The sequence below is a fragment of the Lacerta agilis genome, chromosome 7 (assembly GCF_009819535.1).
Source record: "Lacerta agilis isolate rLacAgi1 chromosome 7, rLacAgi1.pri, whole genome shotgun sequence".
Lineage (NCBI taxonomy): Eukaryota > Metazoa > Chordata > Lepidosauria > Squamata > Lacertidae > Lacerta > Lacerta agilis.
Window position 1 is genome coordinate 10,046,133 of NC_046318.1, and position 22,545 is coordinate 10,068,677.

The window sequence follows — 22,545 nt, forward strand, 5'->3', positions numbered from 1 at the left end:
GCCTCCCAGAAGCTGCTGCTTTCATAAATTTTTTGGAACTACAATTCCCATAATCACTGAAAAGTCCATGGGACAACTGATGAGACTTGTAGTCAGAATATCTGGAGGACACCAGCTTGGGGAAGGATACAGAATATCCTTGCACATTCTTAGCAGGGGCACTTCAGTGAGAAACCCAGACTAATAACATTTGCTGACTTTTAAAGCGGACGATACCATGCAGCAGACTTTAAAATTAAAGGAAAGTTAAATTAAAATTAAATCTTGGTCATAGGATTGTTGAGTTGGAAGTGATATTGAGCGTCATTTCAATATCCTGCAATACAAGAATCTCCAATAAAGCATACATGATAGGTGGCCATCCAACCTCTGCATGTGATAATACTTTGTGGAAAGTTACTTTGTTGTTGTTCAGTCGTTCAGTCATGTACGACTCTTCGTGAACCCATGGACCAGAGCATGCCAGGCACGCCTATCTTTCGCTGCCTCCCGCAGTTTGGCCAAACTCATGCTAGTCACTTCGAGAACACTGTGTAGAATGTGGTAAATTTTTTGGTTAAACCAGTGGCGGACCTACATTTTGGAGCCTTGAAGCTTGAACTGTCATGGGAGCCCCAACACAAGCAGCAATGAGGTCTAGGTAACCACAGTTACCTTCTTCAATGGGGTTATGTTCCAGAACAGATCACCATGCCTTTGCAACATCTGTGCTACTGACTCAAGCGTTGGGATTGTTGAAATATATACAGTACAACATAGATAAAATTGAGTTGTGCAACTCAAATTGAGTCTACTAGACCCAAAACGTTTAAGCAATGTGGACTAAAGCAGTGTTTTTCAACCTTTTTTGGGCAAAGGCACACTTGTTTCATGAAAAAAATCACGAGGCACACCACCATTAGAAAATGTTAAAAAAATTAACTCTGTGCCTATATTGACTATATATAAAGTAATTTTCCCACGGCACACCAGGCAACATCTCGCGGCACACTAGTGTGCCGCGGAACAGTGGTTGAAAAACACTGGACTAAAGTCACTTCTGGGGGTTCCCCCGTTGCGATTAGAGGCCCTGAAATTTAAGCTTCATTAGTTTCATAGTGGATCCACCCCTGGTTTAAACACTTGACAGAATGGAGGCAACGCGACATCCCTCTGTCTTTTGGTTGGTTAGGTTGATCGATGGGAGGTGGCGGGGAGTGATGGAAGATAGAGATGTGAATTTTAAATATTTAACTAAAAGTCAAGCGGCCAGTGAACCCAGCCAGTGTTAGCTGTGATTTTCGGCAGCAACCCCAATCCTCCCGCAAAGGACGCAGCAAAGGCAGGAGTTTTAGCTCACAAGCCTCGATTCTTATTTCGTGATTTTTTGCGTTTTCGAGCACTTAAAAAATGCAGCGCGCCTGTATGCCAGCCAGTCAACGGAGAGCAATACAGTTTTGGACGCACGCAACTGAATTCTGAACCTGGGAGGGATCAGAGCTAGGAGTTTCTTTGCTGCATTTCCAAACCAGAAACGCAAACTAACCTCAGCGCCTTCACCTGTCAACCTGCAATACGGATAACGGACTGCACTGCAAGGCTGTTGGTAAGCTATTTATTTCCCGGCCACAACTCAGAACGGTCTGCGTTTGGCGTTTAAAATGTAGCATTGCCGGAGGCTTATTATTTCCCCTCCCACGAACATTTCGCGCGAAATATAGGGCTAGGAAAAGCGAGCACCAGCTTGGGTCTGGACTTGCTTCTGCTTGACCGCAGCGACGCTAAAATCCCGATTTATTATTATTTTTTAAATAAACCATGGGGAAATCTGACAGGTGGGAACCCGGAAGCTCCTTGTCCAGGAAAAAAAAATGGATGCACTGAGCTATACTTTTTTCCTATCTCTGCCGAAGGATGCCTGGGCGCGAGGCGGTTCCGGGTTACCGCCCTTGGCTCCGCCCCCTCCGCTCCCGCCTCTGCGCGCGACGTCCGCGCGGTCCTAAAGGTGACCTATGAGTCGCCTCCGCGGGTTCGGCACGGGCTCGTTTCCCTTGCGCTCTTGTCAATGGCGGCGGCGGCGGCGCCCGGCGTGACGGAGCGCTACTTCACCCGCTGGTACAAACCCGGTAAAGTTGCAACAGCAGAAGCGCCGCGGAAGCTCTGTCTCGGGACGGTGGCTCCCCGAGCGGCCTTTTCTCCGGGCTGCAAGTCCAGCCCAAAGCAGAATTTGCAACTATAGATGGGGGATTTGCAGCCATGGTTGGGGGGATGGGGAGATTTTTATTTGAAATTTATTAAACCCCGCTTGATTGCAAAAAAATAGCAACAACCAACCAAAGCTCAAAGCGGTTTGCAAAAAGATAAACTATGGAGGGTTAGCAACAGAGATGGGGGTTGGAGGTCGAATTTGCAGACATGATAAGGGCTGCTGGTGGGGGTTTATTTAAAATTTATGAATTGATTTGGGGGGGGGGGAAGCCCTTCCAAAGTAAAAAGATGAAACAATAAAATCGAGGACAAAATTGTAAGCCCTGCTTTAAAGCATGGAAAAGTTAAAATACAGAAATGGATTAAAACTGCCTCGGTTGAAGCATCTAGGCTGGGTAGGCTTGCCTAAACAGGGATTTTTCTAAGCAGGCGCGGCAGGGTACAGTGAATGTTCCCGCTTGAGCTCAATAGGCAGGGAGTTCCAAAAGTGTAGGTGCTGCCAGGCTAAACGACCGAGCTCTTGCAAATGTGGAACAGGGGCCACTGGTGGTAGGTTGTTTGTTTCATAAAATGTACATGCCACTTGATTGTTAAAAAAAAAAAAAAACCCCAACAACCTCAAAGCAGTTTACAGAAAGAAAAGAGCAATGAAACCAGGGGAAACCCACAGCCCTACTTTAAGACATGGCAAAAGTTAAACGGGATGAAGATTGTCCCAGTTTTCTAAGCACCTGGATAGGATTGCCTTAAAGGGGGATATTTTTAAGCAGGCACCAAAAAGGCTATGCAGCAAAAATGCCTGGCTCCATCTCAATAGGCAGGGAGTTCCAAAATTCAGGCACCACATGATAGAGTTGCACTCCCAACATCTGGAGGACTGTAAGTCCCACACATGCACAGTAGTAACTGACTCAATCTCTTATTTTCTTCATCATTTTGGGTTGCCTCGGGCAAGAGAAAGGGTCTAACAAATTTAGTGAATAGGATAGAATAGTAATTTATGTAATTGGAACTGTAGCAGCACATAGCCTTGGGCTAGCCTCATCCAGACCCACCTCTTCCAAGAAGGCCAATCCCTTTTACCCTGAAATGGAAGACTTACATTGTGATGCCATGCTTCCTATATTACTGATTGATTATGCACCCTTCAGCCCATGGTCCCAGGGCAGGTTGCAGCATTAAAAACAATGTAAGACAACTTACACCACATGTGCCCACTCGGCCTTTTCAATCAGTGGAATTGGTACTAATACTTGCCGATCAGAAGGTCGGCGGTTCGAATCCCCATGACGGGGTGAGCTCCTGTTGATCGGTCCCTGCTCCTGCCAACATAGCAGTTCGAAAGCACACCAAAAAGTGCAAGTAGATAAATAGGTACCGCTCTGGAGGGAAGGTAAACGGTGTTTCCATACGCTGCTCTGCTTCGCCAGAAGCGGCTTAGTCATGCTAGCCACATGACCCAGAAGCTGTCTACGGACAAACGCCGGCTCCCTTGGCCAGTAAAGCGAGATGAGCGCCGCAACCCCAGAGTTGTCCGTGACTGGACTTAACGGTCAGGGGTCCCTTTAAGAGCATTCCTTTTTGGGCCTACCCAGATGCTTACGAGGTTGCGGTAATTTTAATGCTTTAGTGTTTTAGGTTTTCTATGTTTTAAAGTAGGGTTGTGAAATTTTCTTGATTTTACTGTTTTACCTTTGGTAAATCGCTTTGAGGTTGTTGTTTTTTTTAACAATTTTTTAAATATATGAATTATACATTTTATGAAATTAAAAACAAAAACAAAATTTAAGTTGAGTTCCATTACATGAAAGGATTGTAGCTGAACCTGTTGCTATTAATCCCCTCACCCAGACTTTAGCCTCTCCACACTTTTTTTTTTTGCCTCCCCTGCTATAGAAACAGAAATGGTCAGCTTCTTTACATAATTACATAATTTCAACTAATTTCACTCAACCTCATCTCTGCATGGTTTTGTTTTTGTTTTTTGGTCTGGAAAGTTATTTATTTGATGGTTAATTCCCTCCCCCACAGATGTCAAAGGTAATCCATGTGAGGACCACTGCATATTGCAGCATTCTAACAGGTGAGCCTTTTCGCATCCCATTTGTTTGCATGTTAACTTGGAACTGCTTTTGTGTTCAGTGGGGGTGACTCCAAGTAAGTGAGCACAGGATTTGCTCAATAGATGTCTTACTTATTAAGAGATTCTTGCCCCAACATTGAGGCAGCTGAGATTTGTACACCTCTTGTTGCAGTCAGGCACACATCTAAGGGATGGTGCAATTGATCTATGCTGTATTGTTTTAAATAAGATGTGCATAAACTTATTTATTTGCAACCAGCGCTGGACTGAGGCGTCTTAGGAGGGCAAAAAATTGCTCTTATGAACAGAAGTGATAGGTTTACCACATGTAAGACTCATGCAACTCGAATTTTTGCAGCTTAATTTAGCTGGATACACCCGGTAACTTTAAAATATTTCCCTACGTAATTTTTGTACTGGTTATTTTTTGTACTTTTGAAAAACTGTTTTGAGAAGGCTTCTGGCTTCGTCAAAGTAACTCATCCATAAGAAAGTGGGACTTCCCAAAGTGACATAATTTACTGTATTCAGCAATTTCCCTAGCGGTACAAGGTTGTTGGCTCTAGAGGAGAAGTCCAGGCAGTTCATTGTTCTAACCTCTTTTTCTTGTAGAATCTGTGTTGTCACTCTAGCAGAGGCTCATCCTCTTCTTCAAAAAGGAAAATCCATTGAGAGGATTAGTTACCAGATCAGTGCCAACTGCAGCAGGCTGCAAAATAAAGTTTCTGGGAAGTCTAAACGGGTATGTCTCGTTCCGTTTTTTAACTTGGCTTTAGTGTGATTGTCTAGTAAGAATTCTTTTTTCAGAAAACACCAATTCTGCTGGACTTTAAAACAATATTTTATAATATTGTTATCTGTAAGGGGGCTATCGGTACTTACAGGGAGGGGTCAACATTGTATAGACTAAAATAGTATGTGCCTATTGTTGGCAAATGTATTTATGAAGCTCTTTTGTGTGAAAGAAGTCCATCTCCCCCCCCCCCTTTCCTAGTGACCTGTGCTCATAGCTGTCAACTTTTCCCTTTTCTTAAGGGAAATTCCCTTATTCCGAATAGGATTCCTCGCAAGAAAAGGGAAAAGTTGACACCTATGCTGCGCTGCTTGCTTCCTCTTGTGACTTAGGGGAGATTAGATTGCAGTAAGAAGAGGGTCTCTGCATGTCGGTATGATCCATCATACTTGAATTGCCTCCCACATTCTTGCTAGAAGGAGAGTAAGAATATTCTGAGGCATTTCCTTACCGCTAAGGAGGGAGACCAGGCTGCCAGTTGCTAAATGCCAGTTCAGGTTTACTGAAACAAAGTCAGGGCCTAGACTGAGCCTCAGGACGGGGTGGCAGGCACTCTCTAAACTGGGGGTCATCAACCTTTTCCAGCCGTGGGCCTGTCCACTGTCCCTCAGACCTTGTGGGGCGCCGGACTATATTTTGAAAAAAATAATAATGAAAAAATTCCTGTGCCCATAAATAACCCAGAGGTGCATTTTAAATAAAAGCACACATTCTACTCATGTAAAAACACCAGGCAGGCCCCACAAATAACCCAGAGATGCATTTTAAAGAAAAGGACACATTCTACTCCTGTAAAAACACGCCGAATCCTGGACCATCCACGGGCCGGATTGAGAAGGCCCATGGGCCGCATCCAGCCCCCAGACCTTAGGTTGCCTACCCTTGCTCTAAACCTCTCTATCTTCTCACAAACCCCTCTCCAAACCACATCCTCCACCAGTCCTGTGGTTTCAACTTCAGTTGTTTTGGCCTGGCTAGACTTTGTCCTTGAAGTGTGATGATGTCTTCTGCTTATCTTAAGGGGTAGGGGTGTGTGTGTGTGTAAACATCTGAATCTTTGGAGCCAGAATGCAGCATACTGTACGAGGAATGAGACACACTCATTGTTGTTTTGTCTTCTGTCTCCATGACCCACAAGTGACTTGCAGAGACCACAGAAGACCTCTTATACACACACACACACGTTCTAATCCTGGTGTCAGTTGACTTGGGCACTACAGTAAGCATTTCTCTGAAGAAGGGTGTCATCAGCAAAAATCATGTTATCATTCCTCCCCACCCCAAAGGCTTAACATCAGGTTAACAATAGATGTAAGTTTATACTGGCAGCCTAATGCGTTTCATAAATGAGCCTAGATCTGAACATGGGTTTCCTTGCATTCAAAATCTAATGCCTATCAGTTTTGTCCACATTAAGGAAGGAAATGGCATCTTGCTTAATTTAGAAGTTTTTGTTCAGAACAATAAAACAAGGGCTTTCACTGCTGGCAATGAAAGCTGTCAGGCTCTTGCAGAGTTTCCTTTTCTCAGTGTCTTAATTTGTATAACCTCCGTTTCTCCCTAGGGTGCTCAGTTCCTAACAGAACTTGCCCCTTTGTGCCGAATTTTCTGCTCAGATGGAGAAGAGTATACCATATATAGGTAAGCAGGGGAGTTTTGTTTGCTTTGTGTTGCTTTTACCATTTGAGAGTTTACTAAACTTGAAATTCTTTGCAGCTGTATAAGAGGGAGATTGATAGAGGTGAATGAAAACATTCTGGACAGTCCACCTCTGCTGCAAGCAAAGGTCAGAATTTTAAACTAGCTCTTAGCCCTGCTCTTCCTTCTGCATTCTCTCTCTTACTTTTTGTCTCACTTCTCATGTTTTCCCCTCTAGCCTTCCACAGATGGTTACATAGCAGTTGTGTTACCAAAGTTTGAAGAAAGCAAAAGCATAACTCAGGGACTTTTGACGCGGAAAGAATACGAAGATGTTTTGTCAAAACGCTTTAATTCCATTTCTTGAGAAGATGCACAGAATGAGAACTCAGCATTTTATTAGCAGGCGCATGAACTGAGTGAGACTGCTTCCAGTATACCCCACAATAAAGTGACTTCTCAGCTTTCGTACTTAACGTGGAATGGAGAACTGAATAAAAATGCTTTGAAATTCAAATAGCAACAGGTCTGAGAATTTGTTCCTTTTCAGAGCAAGCAATTTTTAAAAAAAGCACTTTGAAGGTTCTTTTATTAATAAACTGTCAAGTTAGTACTTAAATCTCCAGTGATATCAGTGGAACTTCAAGAGAGCTTAACTTTGAATGTGGCATTTAAAGGGGGAATGTCAAAATACAACCGTGTTTCCAATATCAACAGGAAGTTTTGTTTAACTATAGTTTATCAGTTCACCCTCTACTTTATTAAGTGAAGACTAAATCTTGACAGAGTGGCATCTATCTACCATTAACAAGTTTGTTATTTGGAAGAGTTTAATGTTGAAATGTACACCTGAGCGAGATATTGTGGATCGTAGCTAATGCGGTGACTAGACACTCACTAGCTAATATGGCCTTTTCAGTCACATGATACCTTTCTCCTCGCTTGAACCTCTTCTACACAACCAGCTTTTTGCCTCCGTTGAGAGTTTGGGATAGGACTGGCGTTGCAGAAGAAAAGAGGCAAGCAGGTGATAAGGGCAGAAAATAAATGGCAGGGGAACCCCTTATTCCATACTTTGCACATCAGGGTAAAATGAGATTGGGAATTCTTTTTTTGCCATTAAATGTCTAATTTTTATCCTAAGGTAAGAGAATAAAAAGGAGCAATTAACCACAGCCACATCAGTCATTGCCTAAGTTTCTCAGGTCTGCAGGACTCTAAATAGGGGTTGAATAACAGCGAGATTTCAGACCAGAGCACTTCAGTAACTACAGCAAACAATCACCCATTCCCACCACCCTTCTGAGTAATACCCCTCCTCACTCTCTCACTATATATAAGGGTCTGGTGACTTCTGTTTCAGTGTATCTGAAGAAGTGTGCACGCACACGAAAGCTCATACCAAGAACAAACTTAGTTGGTCTCTAAGGTGCTACTGGAAGGATTTTTTTATTTTTTATTTTGTTTTGACTATGGCAGACCAACACGGCTACCTACCTGTAACTGACTACAGCAAACATACATACATCTCAAACAAGAATGAAGAATGTTTATAGTTTCTACAAAAAAAGTAATGTCGTCTTTGTAGTGACTGGTTTTAACAGCTACAACTTATTTCCAAGTGGAATTATATAACCTTTGTTAGCTACCTAAAACTGAAGGATCAAATTTTACACTTAAAGCTGCAGTCCTAAGCTCACTCACTAGGGAGGGAAGTGTCCCTAAACTCCGTAATTTCTGATAAAAGAGCATACTACACAAATTTTACTGACTCTGTGTGAGCGTACTATAAAAACGAGCAAGACAAACACAAGCTCTTAACTAGTTGGCTTCATCAGCACTAACGAAAACCTTTATTTTTAGCCTTGTAAGTTGGTAAATTTGGTGGTGTTGTGGTGTTTTGTTTCGTTTTTTTTTTTTTTAAAAGTGAGGTTTTCAGAAGGCTTTTATCCTTAAAGCTTTTTTGTAACTAACAAATGCTTTCAGAAGAAATCAGCAGCTTGGAGACCTTGGGACCAAATCTTGCTCCTAAAGAGTGTATGCCTGCCTTGTTCCCTTCCTCCTCTCAAGGTAAAAGTGGTACCTGTGGCAACAGAACCTGTTGGCAGGTTACTTTAGGAGGGAGGGGGATAGATTCTAGTCCCACCCGTTACTCTCTTTTCAAAAACATTCTCCCACAATACCTATTTTCAGACCAGGGTCCTTAGTGGTGACTATTAAACAAACAACGAAATACCAGTAGTTCCCCCCCCCCAATGTAGCATATCAAAAGACTATCCAGTTCATGTGCATAAAGATCTATAGCAGCATCTTTGGGGTTGTAGAGTAAGACATTCATAAATGTACGTGATTACAAAAATAGCGGTACATATTAATTCATTTTACAAAAATATGCAGCCATTAAAGCTGTGTGTTGCTTTTGTTAACTGCCAAGTACCATGACATCTATTAGATGTGAAAAGGTTACAACAGCTTTTTTTCTATCCTGGTTTCACCTTTCTCAAAAGAAAGCAATTAGGAGAGGCTTAGTGTACAAACTCTCATATGGAAATCTTTTTGTTCCCAAAAAGCGCCTTAGAACGGTTTGTTCTCCAAAACACTGAGGTATGCTATGTGTTGTTCCAAGGATTTCATCCCAAAGGAGTCTGTTCTCCCAGCCAGGCCACCACTTTCTCTTGCTACTGAATGCAGGCCATTTTCTCTCCAAGGATGGTGTGCTTCAAGATAGTCGTTTCCTCCTTTGTGCTGCAATAAACGTAATTTATAAAAACAAAGTTGTTTCTCCATCCAGAAATGGGTTCATTTTGCTACATTTAGATGGTGTGTGCGTGCCAACTCACCTTTCTTAGTAACCTGCAGCTAAGTGGAAGAACTTGGGCCAGCAGATCGAGAATATACTTTGCTTTGTGAATACACTCATCCACCTAAACACAGAGTAAATCGGGGCATCACAAAAGAGTTCATGAAACGCCGCCTGTGAAAATTGCTTTCGCATTTTTATCAAACACATTTATTAGTGGCTCAAACTCCCACTACGATTTCTTCCCTCCACCATCACCTTTTAAGAATAATGAGCACAATCCAGTAGGAAGATCTCCTGCACAAGCCTTAATTAAAGGAACAAGAATTGCATGAAGACTCCCAACTCTCTTAAACTGCTCTCTTGCAGGCTCTCTGCTGGATTGAAAGGCTTTAAACAAAGAACTTAGCTGCCTGACTTTCAAGCAATGAACCTGTTATATTTTTTCAATGCCTTAAAGGTGATTTTTGTTTTGCTTTTGGGAGAGTCCTTAAAAAGGTAACCTCTCTCTTTTTAAAAATTCACAAATTTAAGACAGCCCACCATTTGTTATTACTTTTGAGAAAAGAAAACGAGCATCTTTTGTTTTCTTTACGGTTGGGAAGAAAGCAATATGCTGAATACTTTGTAGTGAGCTTAAAAAGAAGACAATTCATGGTATCTGTTACGTTAGACATGCTTTTAAAACAGGCCTGAGCATACATTCTGCAAGGTGCTGATGGCATAACAAGATTTGTGCTTGCCTTTTAAAAACCCGGGACTCCTATTTCTTTGTTGGAACAAGGAAACTTTTTGGAGCACCACATTTGTTTCCAGAAGGCGGTGACTTGTTTGGCTACGATTTGTTTTTAAGCGTCACCGTATAATTGTAAAGTGGCCTCCCAAGTTGAGACCTGGTTAATTTTAGCGACATAAATAGCACCATACAACCTCTGCCTGCTCTATTCAGCACACTCAACTAAATAATATGGGTGATACTCAATGTTAGTCATACTCAAAGAGGGCTTACTGATTTCACCGAGACTACTCTCGGCATGACTAACACTAGGTTTTCTTCCTTCGACTACAAAAAAAGAGAAGACTGAAAGAGCAAGTTCATTTGGCAAAACTCTGTTTAAAAATTTATTAAGAAGCTTACCTTTGTGAAAGTTGCAGTTTTACCCTGAACAGGGGTTTTGGCAGTTACCTGAAGCTGCTGATAAGCAGGGACCATTTTGTCAATCTCCTGTAGAACCAATGACTTGTCATCGTCTTCCAGCTGAAATGAATACATGGATGCCTCTAAGATAGGTGAGCTAAACATGATGGAATTTATATAAGGGGAAAAGGCTAGAAACCAGGCATGGAAGCATCAAGAACAGACATTTTTAAACACAGCTTTTTTCCCCCAAATTTGGAATTTGTACGGTACCTGATTAGAAAACGCAAGGAGAGCCGAGGCGAGCTTAAGTCCTTCTGCAGCAAAGGCCTAAGACAGAAGGGAGGGAGGAGTTAAATGCAAACGTAAAGAACAGTCAACACAAGAGAAGAGGGGAGATCTTAGTCCTCTCAACAACAGGCCTCGAAACCTGTTGGTCAAATGCAGTAAAATACTGTTGTTTAAGAGAGACAGCTCACTTAAAATAAATACATTGGTGTAAGTTACAGGTAGGTAGCCGTGTTGGTCTGCCATAGTCAAAACAAAATAAAAAATAAAAAAATTCCTTCCAGTAGCACCTTAGAGACCAACTAAGTTTGAAAGCTCATACCAAGAACAAACTTAGTTGGGTCTCTAAGGTGCTACTGGAAGGAATTTTTTTTATATTGTACATTGGTGTAAGTGTGAGTGTGTGTATTTAATAATTTTCCCCACATCCACTGGCTGCCTGCAGTCCCCTCCCTTGTCCTTGTAGCCTACCCTGACCTGCAGACTCGAAAAGACCTGCTCCGAGAGAGGAATGGAGGCACGGGTATATCCAGGATCACATATCCATAGTTTGAATGATATATATGGGAGGCAACACAGCAATATTCTTACTGTCTCCCACCAGAATACAACTGGGAGGAAAGATTAAAAGTCAACTTGGGGGTTCTCTTCTCTTCTCCGCTCCAAAAAATACAATCAACACACAGCTCACATATACAGAAATCCTTTAAAAAACAACAACCAAAAAACCCCCAAGATACATACAAATGTACTTATTACCGTGTTTCTCCTAAAATAAGACACCGTCTTATATTTTTTTTTGCTCAAAAAAACACAGTATGGCTTATTTTCAGGGGATGTCTTATTTTAACCGCGTTGCATCGGTACGCTGCATAGCCACGCCTCCCCAGGCTGTTTTAATGGGAGGTACCACGTCACTATGGCTTATTTTCAGTGTATGGCTTATTTTTGGGGAACGGCTTATATTTCGCAAATGCATAGAAATCCTGCTATGGCTTATTTTATGGCCATGTCTTATTTTAGGAGAAACAGGGTAGATTCCCCCCACCTCTAAATGATACCTAAGAGGAATAAGTTTTAGGGAAAATATTAACCTAGACAAAAAGTGCTGTATTCATTAGGCAACCCAAAGCCCCCATGATTTAATTGCTCGATGTTTTTGCTAATAGAACCTCACGTTGTTCCAGGAATTAATTAAAACATTTTGCTGACAGCATCTCGAAAGTAGTTTGCGAACTCCCTTTTGATAGTTCATTACCTCTGACTGCTGAAATAAATCCTGAGTGGTTTTCAGCAGCCCTTCCCCTCTAAACAAAAGAGAGAGAGAGAAAAATAATGATAACAACAATTCCAACACACTAAGGACAGTTTAATATACAAACCCTGTGATTAGGGCTCTGGAGCGCTGGGGCAGAGAAGTTGAAGTTTTTGTGCAGAGGTGGGGGACTTGTGTTCCTCCAGGTGTTGGATTGCAACTCTCACTATTCCTAGCTGGGACTGATTGGAGTTGCAAGTCCGACCACTTCTGCAGTTTCCCTATCTGTGCTCGAGTGGCCCAGAAAAGGCTCTGCTAAGGAGAGAACAGCTCAATCTCTCGGTTCTGCTCCAGACTTGGGCATCGCTTTGGCTGAAGATAAAGGAACACAGTGATTTATTTTTTTTAATCAAAACGTCGCTCACGACATGAGAACGAGCTGTCTTTGCTGTAACTTCATCAAGGTTACTTAACTTGAAGGTGCAAAGTAAGATTTCAACTAAGGATGAAACATGGAAGGCCAGTGTAATGAGTTGTGGGTTTTTTTAAATAAGTTTTTCCTGTCTTGCTAGAAGAGGAAAGAGCAGTGACCTTAAAATGCCAGCCAGATACTTCTCAGACTTTGCTAGTGGCTGTCTTCCCCAGGATACAAAACCAAGTACACACAAGTGGGGGTGAGCAAGACAAGCTTTCTGGGATCTCGTTCAATGCTGCAGAGGGCGGTGGGGGGCAACTCTTAGATGCAACTCAGCAGTCCTACAACATTGCAAGAGATCCTAGGACCCACCTGACAAAACTGCGTGGTATTTCATTAATGCCCCTAAAGAGCTTCTGTCCTAGGCAGCCGTTTCTGCAGCCAGATGGCTCATGCTACATACCTCAACACCAAAAAGCTGTAATGGATATATATATATATTTTTACACAGCATAATCACTGCACACGATGGCGCTTTTCAGGGCACTATGCTGAATATGCATCTGCTGCAAAAGGCACCGCCTGTGCATTTAGCTCCCTTTGTCCCTTTATAGCATCAAAGTAGGGCTTGTGAAATATTATGACGTCCGCCATCCCCTTTCCCTGCCTGCCAGCCAGAGAAAAACAACATTATAATCTGAGTCAAGTTCTAGGAGCTTTCACTCAATGATACAAGGGGAAGAGGGGAAGGGAATACAGTGGCCATTTTCACGTTCTGCCGCATGTTTAGTGTAATTTCTTGTTTAGCCTTCAAATTTAACATCAGCAAAGAGAGGTCCCAACCCCAAGGAAAATACAGTGTCAAGTTTGGCAAGGGGAGGGCAGAAAGACGAAGGCTAACAAGAACAGCTTCCTCAAACTGTTTCTCTTGATAATATTCCTTCAAACCATGGTTTCCTCTTCAAACCATTCTCTCCTTAATATTCCCCCCTCCCTCCCTCCCTCCCTGACCCTTTTGTTTTTACCTTGTAAATAAGAATATAGAGTAGGCCATGCTGGAAAGGCCTTGCCCATGCCGTACAATCTCGTTTTCAGGATCATCCCACTTCTCCATCTCAGAGTCGACGCGTGTTGTCAGTTTATGCAGTTCTAAGCCTAGCTTCCCAAGTATCATTTGCTCCTGCAAGCGATAGAAGTTACTTCCTTTTTGCTTAATACACTATTCAGCTTCACAACTACTGTACAGAAAAATTGTACTAGTGGATTAAGAAGTACCGGTAGTATCTTACCTCACTATCAAGCCGGACCGGCTTCAAGGCTTTCATATTTGCATTATGCTTCTGTTAAAAAAAAAGAAAAGAAATGTTTATCGAATGGAATTTGCTTCCAGTGTTACTATTAATCCATCAAAAGGATGAGGATTGGGGTCAACAGGTGAATTCCCAAGAATGTGTGCTGTTTTTCAATAAAGCTCTTCCCTCCAACCCCGGACTCAAAATGATTGAATTCATTGAAGGATTATGTTGTTGGGTCAGTGCTGGAATGAACCAACTGCTGTTCTCCTTTCATGGACTTCCTGCTTTTTAAAACCCCTTCCTTATGGGCTCACTGAACACAATAGAAGTGACCCATGGCTGGTGCTAAAATTTCATGTTTTTAAATATGTGAGTAAATCAGGCATCTAGCACAAAACTGTCAACTCTGATCGGCAGCGGTTCTCCAAGTTATGAAGCAGAGTCTCCTATATCATCTGCGATTAAATACTGACTTCTGTAGGCAATGTCATGAACTGAACTACGGGGGTCTTAGGCAAAGCACTGCAGTTGAGAAGGCGGGGGAAAGGATTACCCAACTTTCTTTTTTGTTTAGTTACTGCTGCTTCTGAAGGGGTTAATTAGCTAACCTGTATATATTTACCTGAATGTACTGTTAGTCCAGAAGTATAAAAGAACTCTTTCTTATGGAGGCTTTTGCTGTGAACTTTGATCTGCATTGCACTCCTTACTGTGTAAGCTATGACTAAGAGTCTGGAGATAACAGTAGAAGATCAACCTTGCACAGAGAGGAACTTTCTACCGTGTTTCTCCTAAAATAAGACACCGTCTTATATTTTTTTTTGCTCAAAAAAACACAGTATGGCTTATTTTCAGGGGATGTCTTATTTTAACCGCGTTGCATCGGTACGCTGCATAGCCACGCCTCCCCAGGCTGTTTTAATGGGAGGTACCACGTCACTATGGCTTATTTTCAGTGTATGGCTTATTTTTGGGGAACGGCTTATATTTCGCAAATGCATAGAAATCCTGCTATGGCTTATTTTATGGCCATGTCTTATTTTAGGAGAAACAGGGTAGGTCAGAGACAGATAGGATGGCCTTGCTGAAGTGCGCATGAACCAACTCAGGGCTAAATGTCCTTTTGCTTTATATGTACAACAGGAAATGTTCCTTATATGGGCAAGGATGGGCAAGGACAAGATTCCTGGGGTGGGAAGATGAGCCAGAGAACTGTCTATAAGAACTGTCTGAAAATTGACTAGTTTTGTACTTGCTTGGATGTCTGAACACCGCAAGTGCCTGTGCATGCAGAAAATAAATCTTTCTCTCTCTGAAACCAGCAGCCTCAGGTGTCTTTTCTGCTTCCATGTTTTCTCACCGGGCGCAACCGTAGGAGCCCGTAGGGGCAAATAAGGCTTCACTTCCTCAAAGAAAACTACCTTCTATGGCAATATGAGGTTTTCATTAACCCTCTGAAAGGGGGAGAAAGAAAACTAGATTTTTAAAAATTAGAGTATGGTGGCAAAGGAAGAGGTATGTGGAATGAAGCAAATAAATTTTTAGTGTATGGGAAAAAAGTAAACACAGCAGCAACCCCACAAAAGTGAACTTACCCCCGGCCTGGGCAATGACAGGTACACACGCTTTTCTCCTAAGAACAACACATTAAAATTTGTCATGTAGCTTTCACACACACCTCGGACTTATTCTTTCATTTCTTTAGGCTTAAATTTTTTATTTTTTTTAAGAAAAGAGCTACCTACCTCTAACAATTTCTCTTCGTGGATTCTGCCATGGCTTTCAGTATATAAAAGGGAAATTCTGCTACTGCTTAAATTTGATTCTTTGAAGACCTGGCACGTTGAGTAGGCACCCTTTCTTTTCAACGACCGTCTTTCTAAAATCTTCTAATACCTTTCTGAATGCCCAAGGGGAGGGAGGGAAGGAACTATTTCGTGGGGCAAAGAACGCCTACATCACACAAGCAAGTGCAGAAATGAGTTGGGAGTCTGCATTTCTCCTGGTAATTTCTGATATACCATCTCAGCTAGTTGTCCTTCCTGCCCTACATCGGTGGTTTTCAAGGAGGGGTGAGGTGGTTGTATGTTCACGTGGGCATTATTCAGAGGATTCTGATAGCACCTGGGTGGCTCAAAAGGGCTTGGCGTTCAAACCAGAAATGTTTAAACACACATCTAATTCACATCTGACCTGCTGTGAGTGTCACAGAATGGAGAGATCTGCTAGCAAAACCAACAGAATGTCACCCCCCAAGATGATTAAAAAAATAGTATATGGAGTGGCATTATTTGGAGAGTCACAATCAGTGTTAGCATGCTAGCAAAATAACTAGTTGAAGCTTTATACTGTGATCCAGAAATGCTGTACAGTCATACCTTGGTTCTCGAACACCTTGTGACTCGAACGTTTTGGCTCACGAACGCTGTAAACCCAGAAGGAAGTGTTCCGGTTTGCGAACGTTCTTTGGAAGCCGAACGTCCGACGTGGCTTCTGATTGAGTGCAGGAAGCTCCTGTAGCCAATCGGAAGCTGCGCCTTCATTTTCGAACGTCAAATGGACTTCCGGAATGAATTCCATTTGAGAACCAAGGTACGACTGTACTACTTAAAAGTTTAGCCAACAATGTGGCTGAGACATGCTTACCAGGAGGTGCTGTATTAGAGAGGAAGGGTTGGCAAACTCATGGTACAGATAATCTCGTGTGCCACAAGCCCTTTGCACAAAGCCCATTCATGCCCACAAAAAAAGGAGAGGATCTGTAAGATGTGTGACATGATCTATCATCATCTGTGCAACAGAACGGAGGGCAGGCAATGGAGCAAGTAAAGAAATTTGGTCTGCTGGACCAACCCATGTACAGAAGACTGGAGAGAATATCCCAGGCCATGCAATTCAGGCGTTGCTCTACTAGGTGGTAGATAAAATAAGTGAGGCATGGCCGCTGTGGCTGAGTCCAAAGATCAGTCCAGCTCAGTGTTCCAAGTACCTTCACTCACCCCTGGCTATTGTCAATCAAAGGATGAGAGTCCCTCAACATGGTATGAGGAAAGGGCAAAATGTCTGGCAAAGGGAAAGCAGAGTGGAAAGATGGAAGTGGTTGAGACAGAGGAGGAAGCTGAGAAACATTTCAACAGGGGTGGCGGCAGCCGAGAGAGTTGCGGAGTCGCTGCTGAAATAGAGCCCACGGCACTCTGGCTTCTCCCACGAAGGAAAGAAAACACAAATCAGATTGGAGCCGAGCAGTTCGTTGTAAAAATACACTTGGTTTATTAGAAAGTGTCCAGCACATTTTGATTGCTCTTCAGTCTTTAACCATCACCAAAAAGCAGACAGCGTTTGCCTCGCAGACATCAAAAAACATACCTTTCCCATCACATCCCACAAGTTGTAAAGTGACAGCTTAAAAAATTACATTACCGTAAAAAATATAAAGTTTGTAAATTAAGGGGCAGGTGGAGGGGACTAGCCCGCTAAACTTTCAGTCCACTTTTAGTATATAGGCTTAGCCATCTTCCTGACAAGAACAAACTGAAGTGTTAATTGCAACTTTAATTATTACCAAAGAAATTAAGGGATGCTCCCCCCTGTTATCTAGAATGCCACTATTGGGTTGTTGTTGTTGTTGTTGTTGTTGTTGTTGTTGTTGTTGTTGTTATCTAGCAATGGCGAAGGCATGCTCAATTTTGTGATAAGAGAATTCAGAAAACACCCAGGAAGTTTATGTTGTATAAATCCATAGGGTGAAATATTTTGCTCTGTCACTGACCATAAATTTGTTCTTTAAAAAAAAACAACCAAGCCACAACAACCCAATTTAATATGCTCAATTGGAAACTAATGCCAGCTGCTACTTTCAAGATAAAAGCCACATTGACCTGGTTAAACATTCAATCCCATTAATCTGAATGGGAGAATTAAGACATGTGCTGAAAACCACCCCTAAGAAGTCAATGGAACTTAAAAGCGTTTCACCTTGGCAGTGCTGTGTCCCCTGCTGTGTTTGAATCCAGCTTTTTCCTAGTGCTGACTCGCTGCAGCTTCGAACAAGGCCAGCTAACGTTATTCATACATTAAACTAAGAATCAGAGCTACGTAGTAGGTCCTAGCCACAACATAGAAGAAGAAGAAGAGTTTGGATTTGATATCCCGCTTTTCACTACCCGAAGGAGTCTCAAAGCGGCTAACATTCTCCTTTCCCTTCCTCCCCCACAACAAACACTCTGTGAGGTGAGTGGGGCTGAGAGACTTCAAAGAAGTGTTGAGTAGCCCAAGGTCACCCAGCAGCTGCATGTGGAGGAGAGGGGAAACGAACCCGGTTCACCAGATTATGAGTCCACCGCTCTTAACTACTACACCACACTGGCTGCACAGGCCAGCAGGCTGGAGGGGCTTCATACATTAAACCAAGAATCAGAGCTACGTAGTAGGTCCTAGCCACAACATAATTTGGCTGATAAACAAATACATGAAACAAGCAATTCAGAAGGAGGGAGAGGAAGGGTGGTTCATCGCATACTTTCAAGACAAATTTGCTATGCAAGCCTTATTAATTCCGCCGTATGATATATAATTGGCAAGCCAAGTAAGAGGCTCGATTCAGAGCATCATCTAAATCAGGGTTGGGTAGCAATGTTGTTGAGCAACAACTCCAACCAGCAATGGGTTTTGGCCATGCTGGTGGGACTACAACATCATCTAGAGGACCACGGATCTAAACAATTTTTAAGATGACTGTGGCCAAGGCCTGTGTGAGCCTCAGATACAATCCCTCCTTTCCTAGGAGAAGGAAGAGGAGAGAGAGGGGGAGATTCCATTTTCACTTAAGAGAAAAGCGTAGTTGCCTGTTGCTTTCAAACTCAGGAGGCTGTGCTATGGTTTAACTACAGTTAAGTTATAACAAACCAGGACCAGTTGTGGTTTTAGAAAGCAGTTTGTATGCATTAACTGGCTATGACAAACCATACACATACACATGTATGTCCCCCATACACATCAAAGGACTGTAAGGTAAAGGTAAAGGGACCCCTGACCATCAGGTCCAGTTGTGTCCGACTCTGGGGTTGCGGCGCTCATCTTGCTCTATAGGCCAAGGGAGCCGGCGTTTATCCACAGACAGCTTCCGGGTCATGTGGCCAGCATGACAAAGCCGCTTCTGGCAAACCAGAGCAGCGCATAGAAACGCCGTTTACCTTCCCGCCGGAGCGGTCCCTATTTATCTACTTGCACTTTGATGTGCTTTTGAACTGCTAGGTGGGCAGGAGCTGGGACCGAGCAACGGGAGCTCACCCCGTGGCAGGGATTCGAACCGCCGACCTTCTGATCAGCAAGCCCTAGACTCTGTGGTTTAACCCACAGCGCCACCTGGGACTGTGGTTTGCCCTAAAGTGGGAACAGAAGCTTTCTCTTTCCATCTCTTGGATTTTATGTGGGGAGTGGGAATGAGCAAGACAAAGTCTCATGCAGCTCATTCACAATAATCTGTGATTGTCTGAACCAGGTCCCTGTAGAATTTGTGAGATGGAAGTGCTGCAGGCTAATTTTCCTCCCTCAATATTTACATAATAAATTGGTTGTGTGGATTTTCTTTTAAGCATGTGACAATTTGTGGATGTTGCCAAATGGGGACATGTACACACAACTCTATATTACCCTCCAAATACAGAGGGGAAGGGCATAAATCACCCCCAGGTTCAAGTTTTGCATTGAAATTTTCCTTGAACGCCAAGTAATCACTTTGCTCTGATAGGAAAAGTCAAAATATTGCAAATTGGTTTAGATTTCTATCCCTCTCTCCCATTCTCCTTGAGGGCAAAATTTAGGCCATTTCATAAGTGCACAAAAATATATATAACTGCATAGTATGTAATATTTTCTAAGTTTGCTATGAAATTATAGCAAACATTCCATTGGCAATTTCATACAATATAATTTAAAGTGCAACAACATTGTACCAATATGGAAAGTTTAAGGGCATTTAGGCATTACTCACTCCTAAACTAGAGAGGTGTGCTTTGGGTTTAGAAAGGAAACTGATATTCTCTTCTACTAGGACAGGCATGGCCAAACTCCAGATGTTTTGGGACTACAACTCCCACCATCCCTAGCTAACAGGACCAGTAGTCAAGGATGATGGGAACTGTAGTCCCAAAACAGCTGGAGGGCCAAGTTTGGCCATGCCTGCTCTAGGGCAATGTGCATCTGAGTCAGCTGGGACAAATCAAATGCTTAGACCTGCTTCAAATTTTAAGCAAAAATTGTGCTTGTTACTGTTTCTGCCCACAGAAAACACATAAAGTATGAAATAGTCCCTATAGTTATGGGAAGCAGGATTTGACCGGTCACATTTTTCTTGTGTGTGCTCACTGTAGAGTTAGGAGACACAACATCTTGCCCTTTACACTTTGAGCCTCAGTCCAGAGAAGGTTAGTTGCATTAAGATTCAGACCGAAATGAATGAAACTTAAATATGAATATATTAACCTTCCCCACTGATTTCAGTGGAACCTCAACAAGAACAATTCTCTCTCTGGATTGCAGCCATTGCGTTAGGCATGGGAAAACACTACCCTGGATTTGACAAAGAGTCCATAATTCCAACAGAAATCTGATTCTGTGAGTTGGAAATAGTCCCTTCCATCTAAAGACACAGATCATCAGGGGTGTTAAGTATCTAGCAGTGCCTCTGCAGACTATGATTAGTCTCCTTGAGGTGACTTTCAACAGTTTCAGGACTACAGTGTTAAGATCCCATCAGATGGAACCAAGGCAGCAAAGGGACAAAATAGAAGCTTGTCTCGAATGTGCTTCTGGTTCTTTTAAAAAAATACACTTCAGGAACAGAAATGAGGGGAAAAGCAGGTGAAATAGGAAAACAATCTCCTGTTCACTGTGCCATATCCAAAGAGCACTCACTCATATTCCTCAAGCCACATTTCTTTTCCTTTTGTGAATATCTATTTGATCCAATGGCCCACCACGGCACAAACAGGAATAGACACCGATTTAAGAAGGATTGGGGGGAAACTGCTCCCACTGTTAACAAGCAAAGCATGCATAATGACAAATGGCTGTTTTGCAGCTTCCAAGCAGGACATCGAAGTGTACTCCTGCCTGGACAGGATCAATCATTCTGCTAAGGATGCAAGGGAGCTCTGCTACGGAGAACTTCACTGGGAGCTTCGGAACAGGGCTCTTTGCGCAAAGGGAATAATTTTGGCAGGTTGCGACTGCTTGTCCTGCAGCTGCAGCGCTGCAGAAAAGCTGTGCTTGCTGAAACTCTACAAAACTGCTAAGGCATCCTGCCCTACAGCAACCTAGGAGGAAGCCTACTTGTATATGTCACTATGGGTGAAGGCTGATGTAGTATTGAAGCAGAAGCTACAATGGGATCTTTCTCCCCTGCTGTGAACTCTTGTTTCCAGATGGCTTTTGCTTCCAGCAACACTTCACAGTTCCTATACCTTCACAGGTATAGAAGACCCAAGATAGTCAGAACCAGTGCTTTTAAAATATATATATGTTCTATGGGTACTCTCATTTTGACTCAAGAAAATCACAATTTTATAGTTCAAATCGGGGGAAATAAATACAGTAAATGGACAAAAGTACGAAGATTCACAAAATGTTTAGGGGTATGCACACACACACACCCCGAAAAAAGCACTGGTTAGGACACTTGTAGATCTTGGCCCTCCTAGCAGAAATGCAATAGGAAACTGGAGAGGCTAAAAGACTATACACAGACTTCCCCTTTGGCACTCTGCAGCAAAAGCTACCATTGTTATGTCGGGTTTTGCTCTAATATCAAACCTAATTTCTTTGCCCTGAGTTTTCCATAAAACACACAACTGAACCAATACATCAAATGCTACATTTCTTTAAAATCAAGTGTGGCACAATTCAATGGGGTGGTGGCGAAACCCTCCATGAAACTGAAAAGCTGGAATTAAACTTTATCTGAAGAAAATTAAAATTATGCTTAGAAATGAGAAGTCTCTTGATAAATAACACTGCACAATGCCTCGGGCAAGACATTAAGAGAGAGATTTGCTCTTTCACAGTTTCTTTTCTACATGCCATACAAGTACCAGGTGACTTACCCACCACAGAAAAGAGGCCAAAAGTTGCGTAGAGTCATCAGAGAGATCCCATCCAAGCAGAAAGGATAGCAGTTTAAAAATCAAATAGCTACATTCACTACATTGTGGAGTGAGCAGAATGAGAGCAGACAGCACAGAAATAAAAGGGTGTTTGTTTTGCAAGAACACTGGACAGTTTAGGTCAGACAGAAAGAAATAAAGGCATATTTACAACCCCCTTGCAAAAAAAACAACAACAAAAACGTTTCCATTGTTTTGTATTACTAAGCATTTCCTGAAATTAATGCTTGGAAGTTTATTGCTGCATCTCCATAAAAAGCAAAACCTATAAAGTACCCTCACTGTATAACACTTATCCCTCTAAAATAGTGGTTTTCCAACTATACCACCCGGGAGCTCTTTCAAAGGTTTATCAGGGCTCCTCAGTGTTGGACAAGCTACTTTAAAAAGCCTCCCTTCGGGAGAAACTACAGGGCACATCATACAATATACCCCAAATTAACATGGAGCAACTGCTAGGCCCAAGAAATGAAAATGCACCCAGGAACATC

At 42.5% G+C, this 22,545-nt stretch overlaps 2 protein-coding genes across 2 annotated transcripts in view; one reads left to right on the top strand and one right to left on the bottom strand.

Moving 5' to 3' along the window:
- The first annotated feature begins 1,980 nt into the window (after positions 1–1,980).
- On the top strand, positions 1,981–7,218 carry ABITRAM (actin binding transcription modulator). Its single transcript, XM_033154357.1, has 6 exons — positions 1,981–2,105; positions 4,219–4,270; positions 4,883–5,012; positions 6,628–6,704; positions 6,780–6,849; positions 6,940–7,218. Exons 1-6 carry the CDS (start codon positions 2,045–2,047, stop codon positions 7,066–7,068), a joined length of 519 nt encoding a protein of 172 aa, XP_033010248.1. The 5' UTR covers positions 1,981–2,044; the 3' UTR covers positions 7,069–7,218.
- A 1,406-nt stretch (positions 7,219–8,624) lies between these two features.
- CTNNAL1 (catenin alpha like 1) overlaps positions 8,625–22,545 on the bottom strand; it is a 52,243-nt gene continuing 38,322 nt past the window's right edge. Inside the window, exons 12-19 of the mRNA XM_033154358.1 lie at positions 15,488–15,525; positions 13,887–13,937; positions 13,623–13,777; positions 12,186–12,234; positions 10,913–10,969; positions 10,640–10,759; positions 9,542–9,625; positions 8,625–9,446 (exon numbers count right to left, since the gene is read on the bottom strand). Of these exons, the coding sequence (XP_033010249.1) occupies positions 9,276–9,446; positions 9,542–9,625; positions 10,640–10,759; positions 10,913–10,969; positions 12,186–12,234; positions 13,623–13,777; positions 13,887–13,937; positions 15,488–15,525 (725 nt within the window). The 3' untranslated portion in view covers positions 8,625–9,275. The remainder of the gene's footprint in view (positions 9,447–9,541; positions 9,626–10,639; positions 10,760–10,912; positions 10,970–12,185; positions 12,235–13,622; positions 13,778–13,886; positions 13,938–15,487; positions 15,526–22,545) is intronic.

Coding starts and splice junctions, on each gene's coding strand:
- ABITRAM (XM_033154357.1), top strand. CDS start 2,045: ATGGCGGCGGCGGCGGCGCCCGGCGTGACGGAGCGCTACTTCACCCGC. Junction 2,106..4,218: donor CACCCGCTGGTACAAACCCG/GTAAAGTTGCAA, acceptor CCTCCCCCACAG/ATGTCAAAGGTAATCCATGT. Junction 6,850..6,939: donor CACCTCTGCTGCAAGCAAAG/GTCAGAATTTTA, acceptor TTTCCCCTCTAG/CCTTCCACAGATGGTTACAT.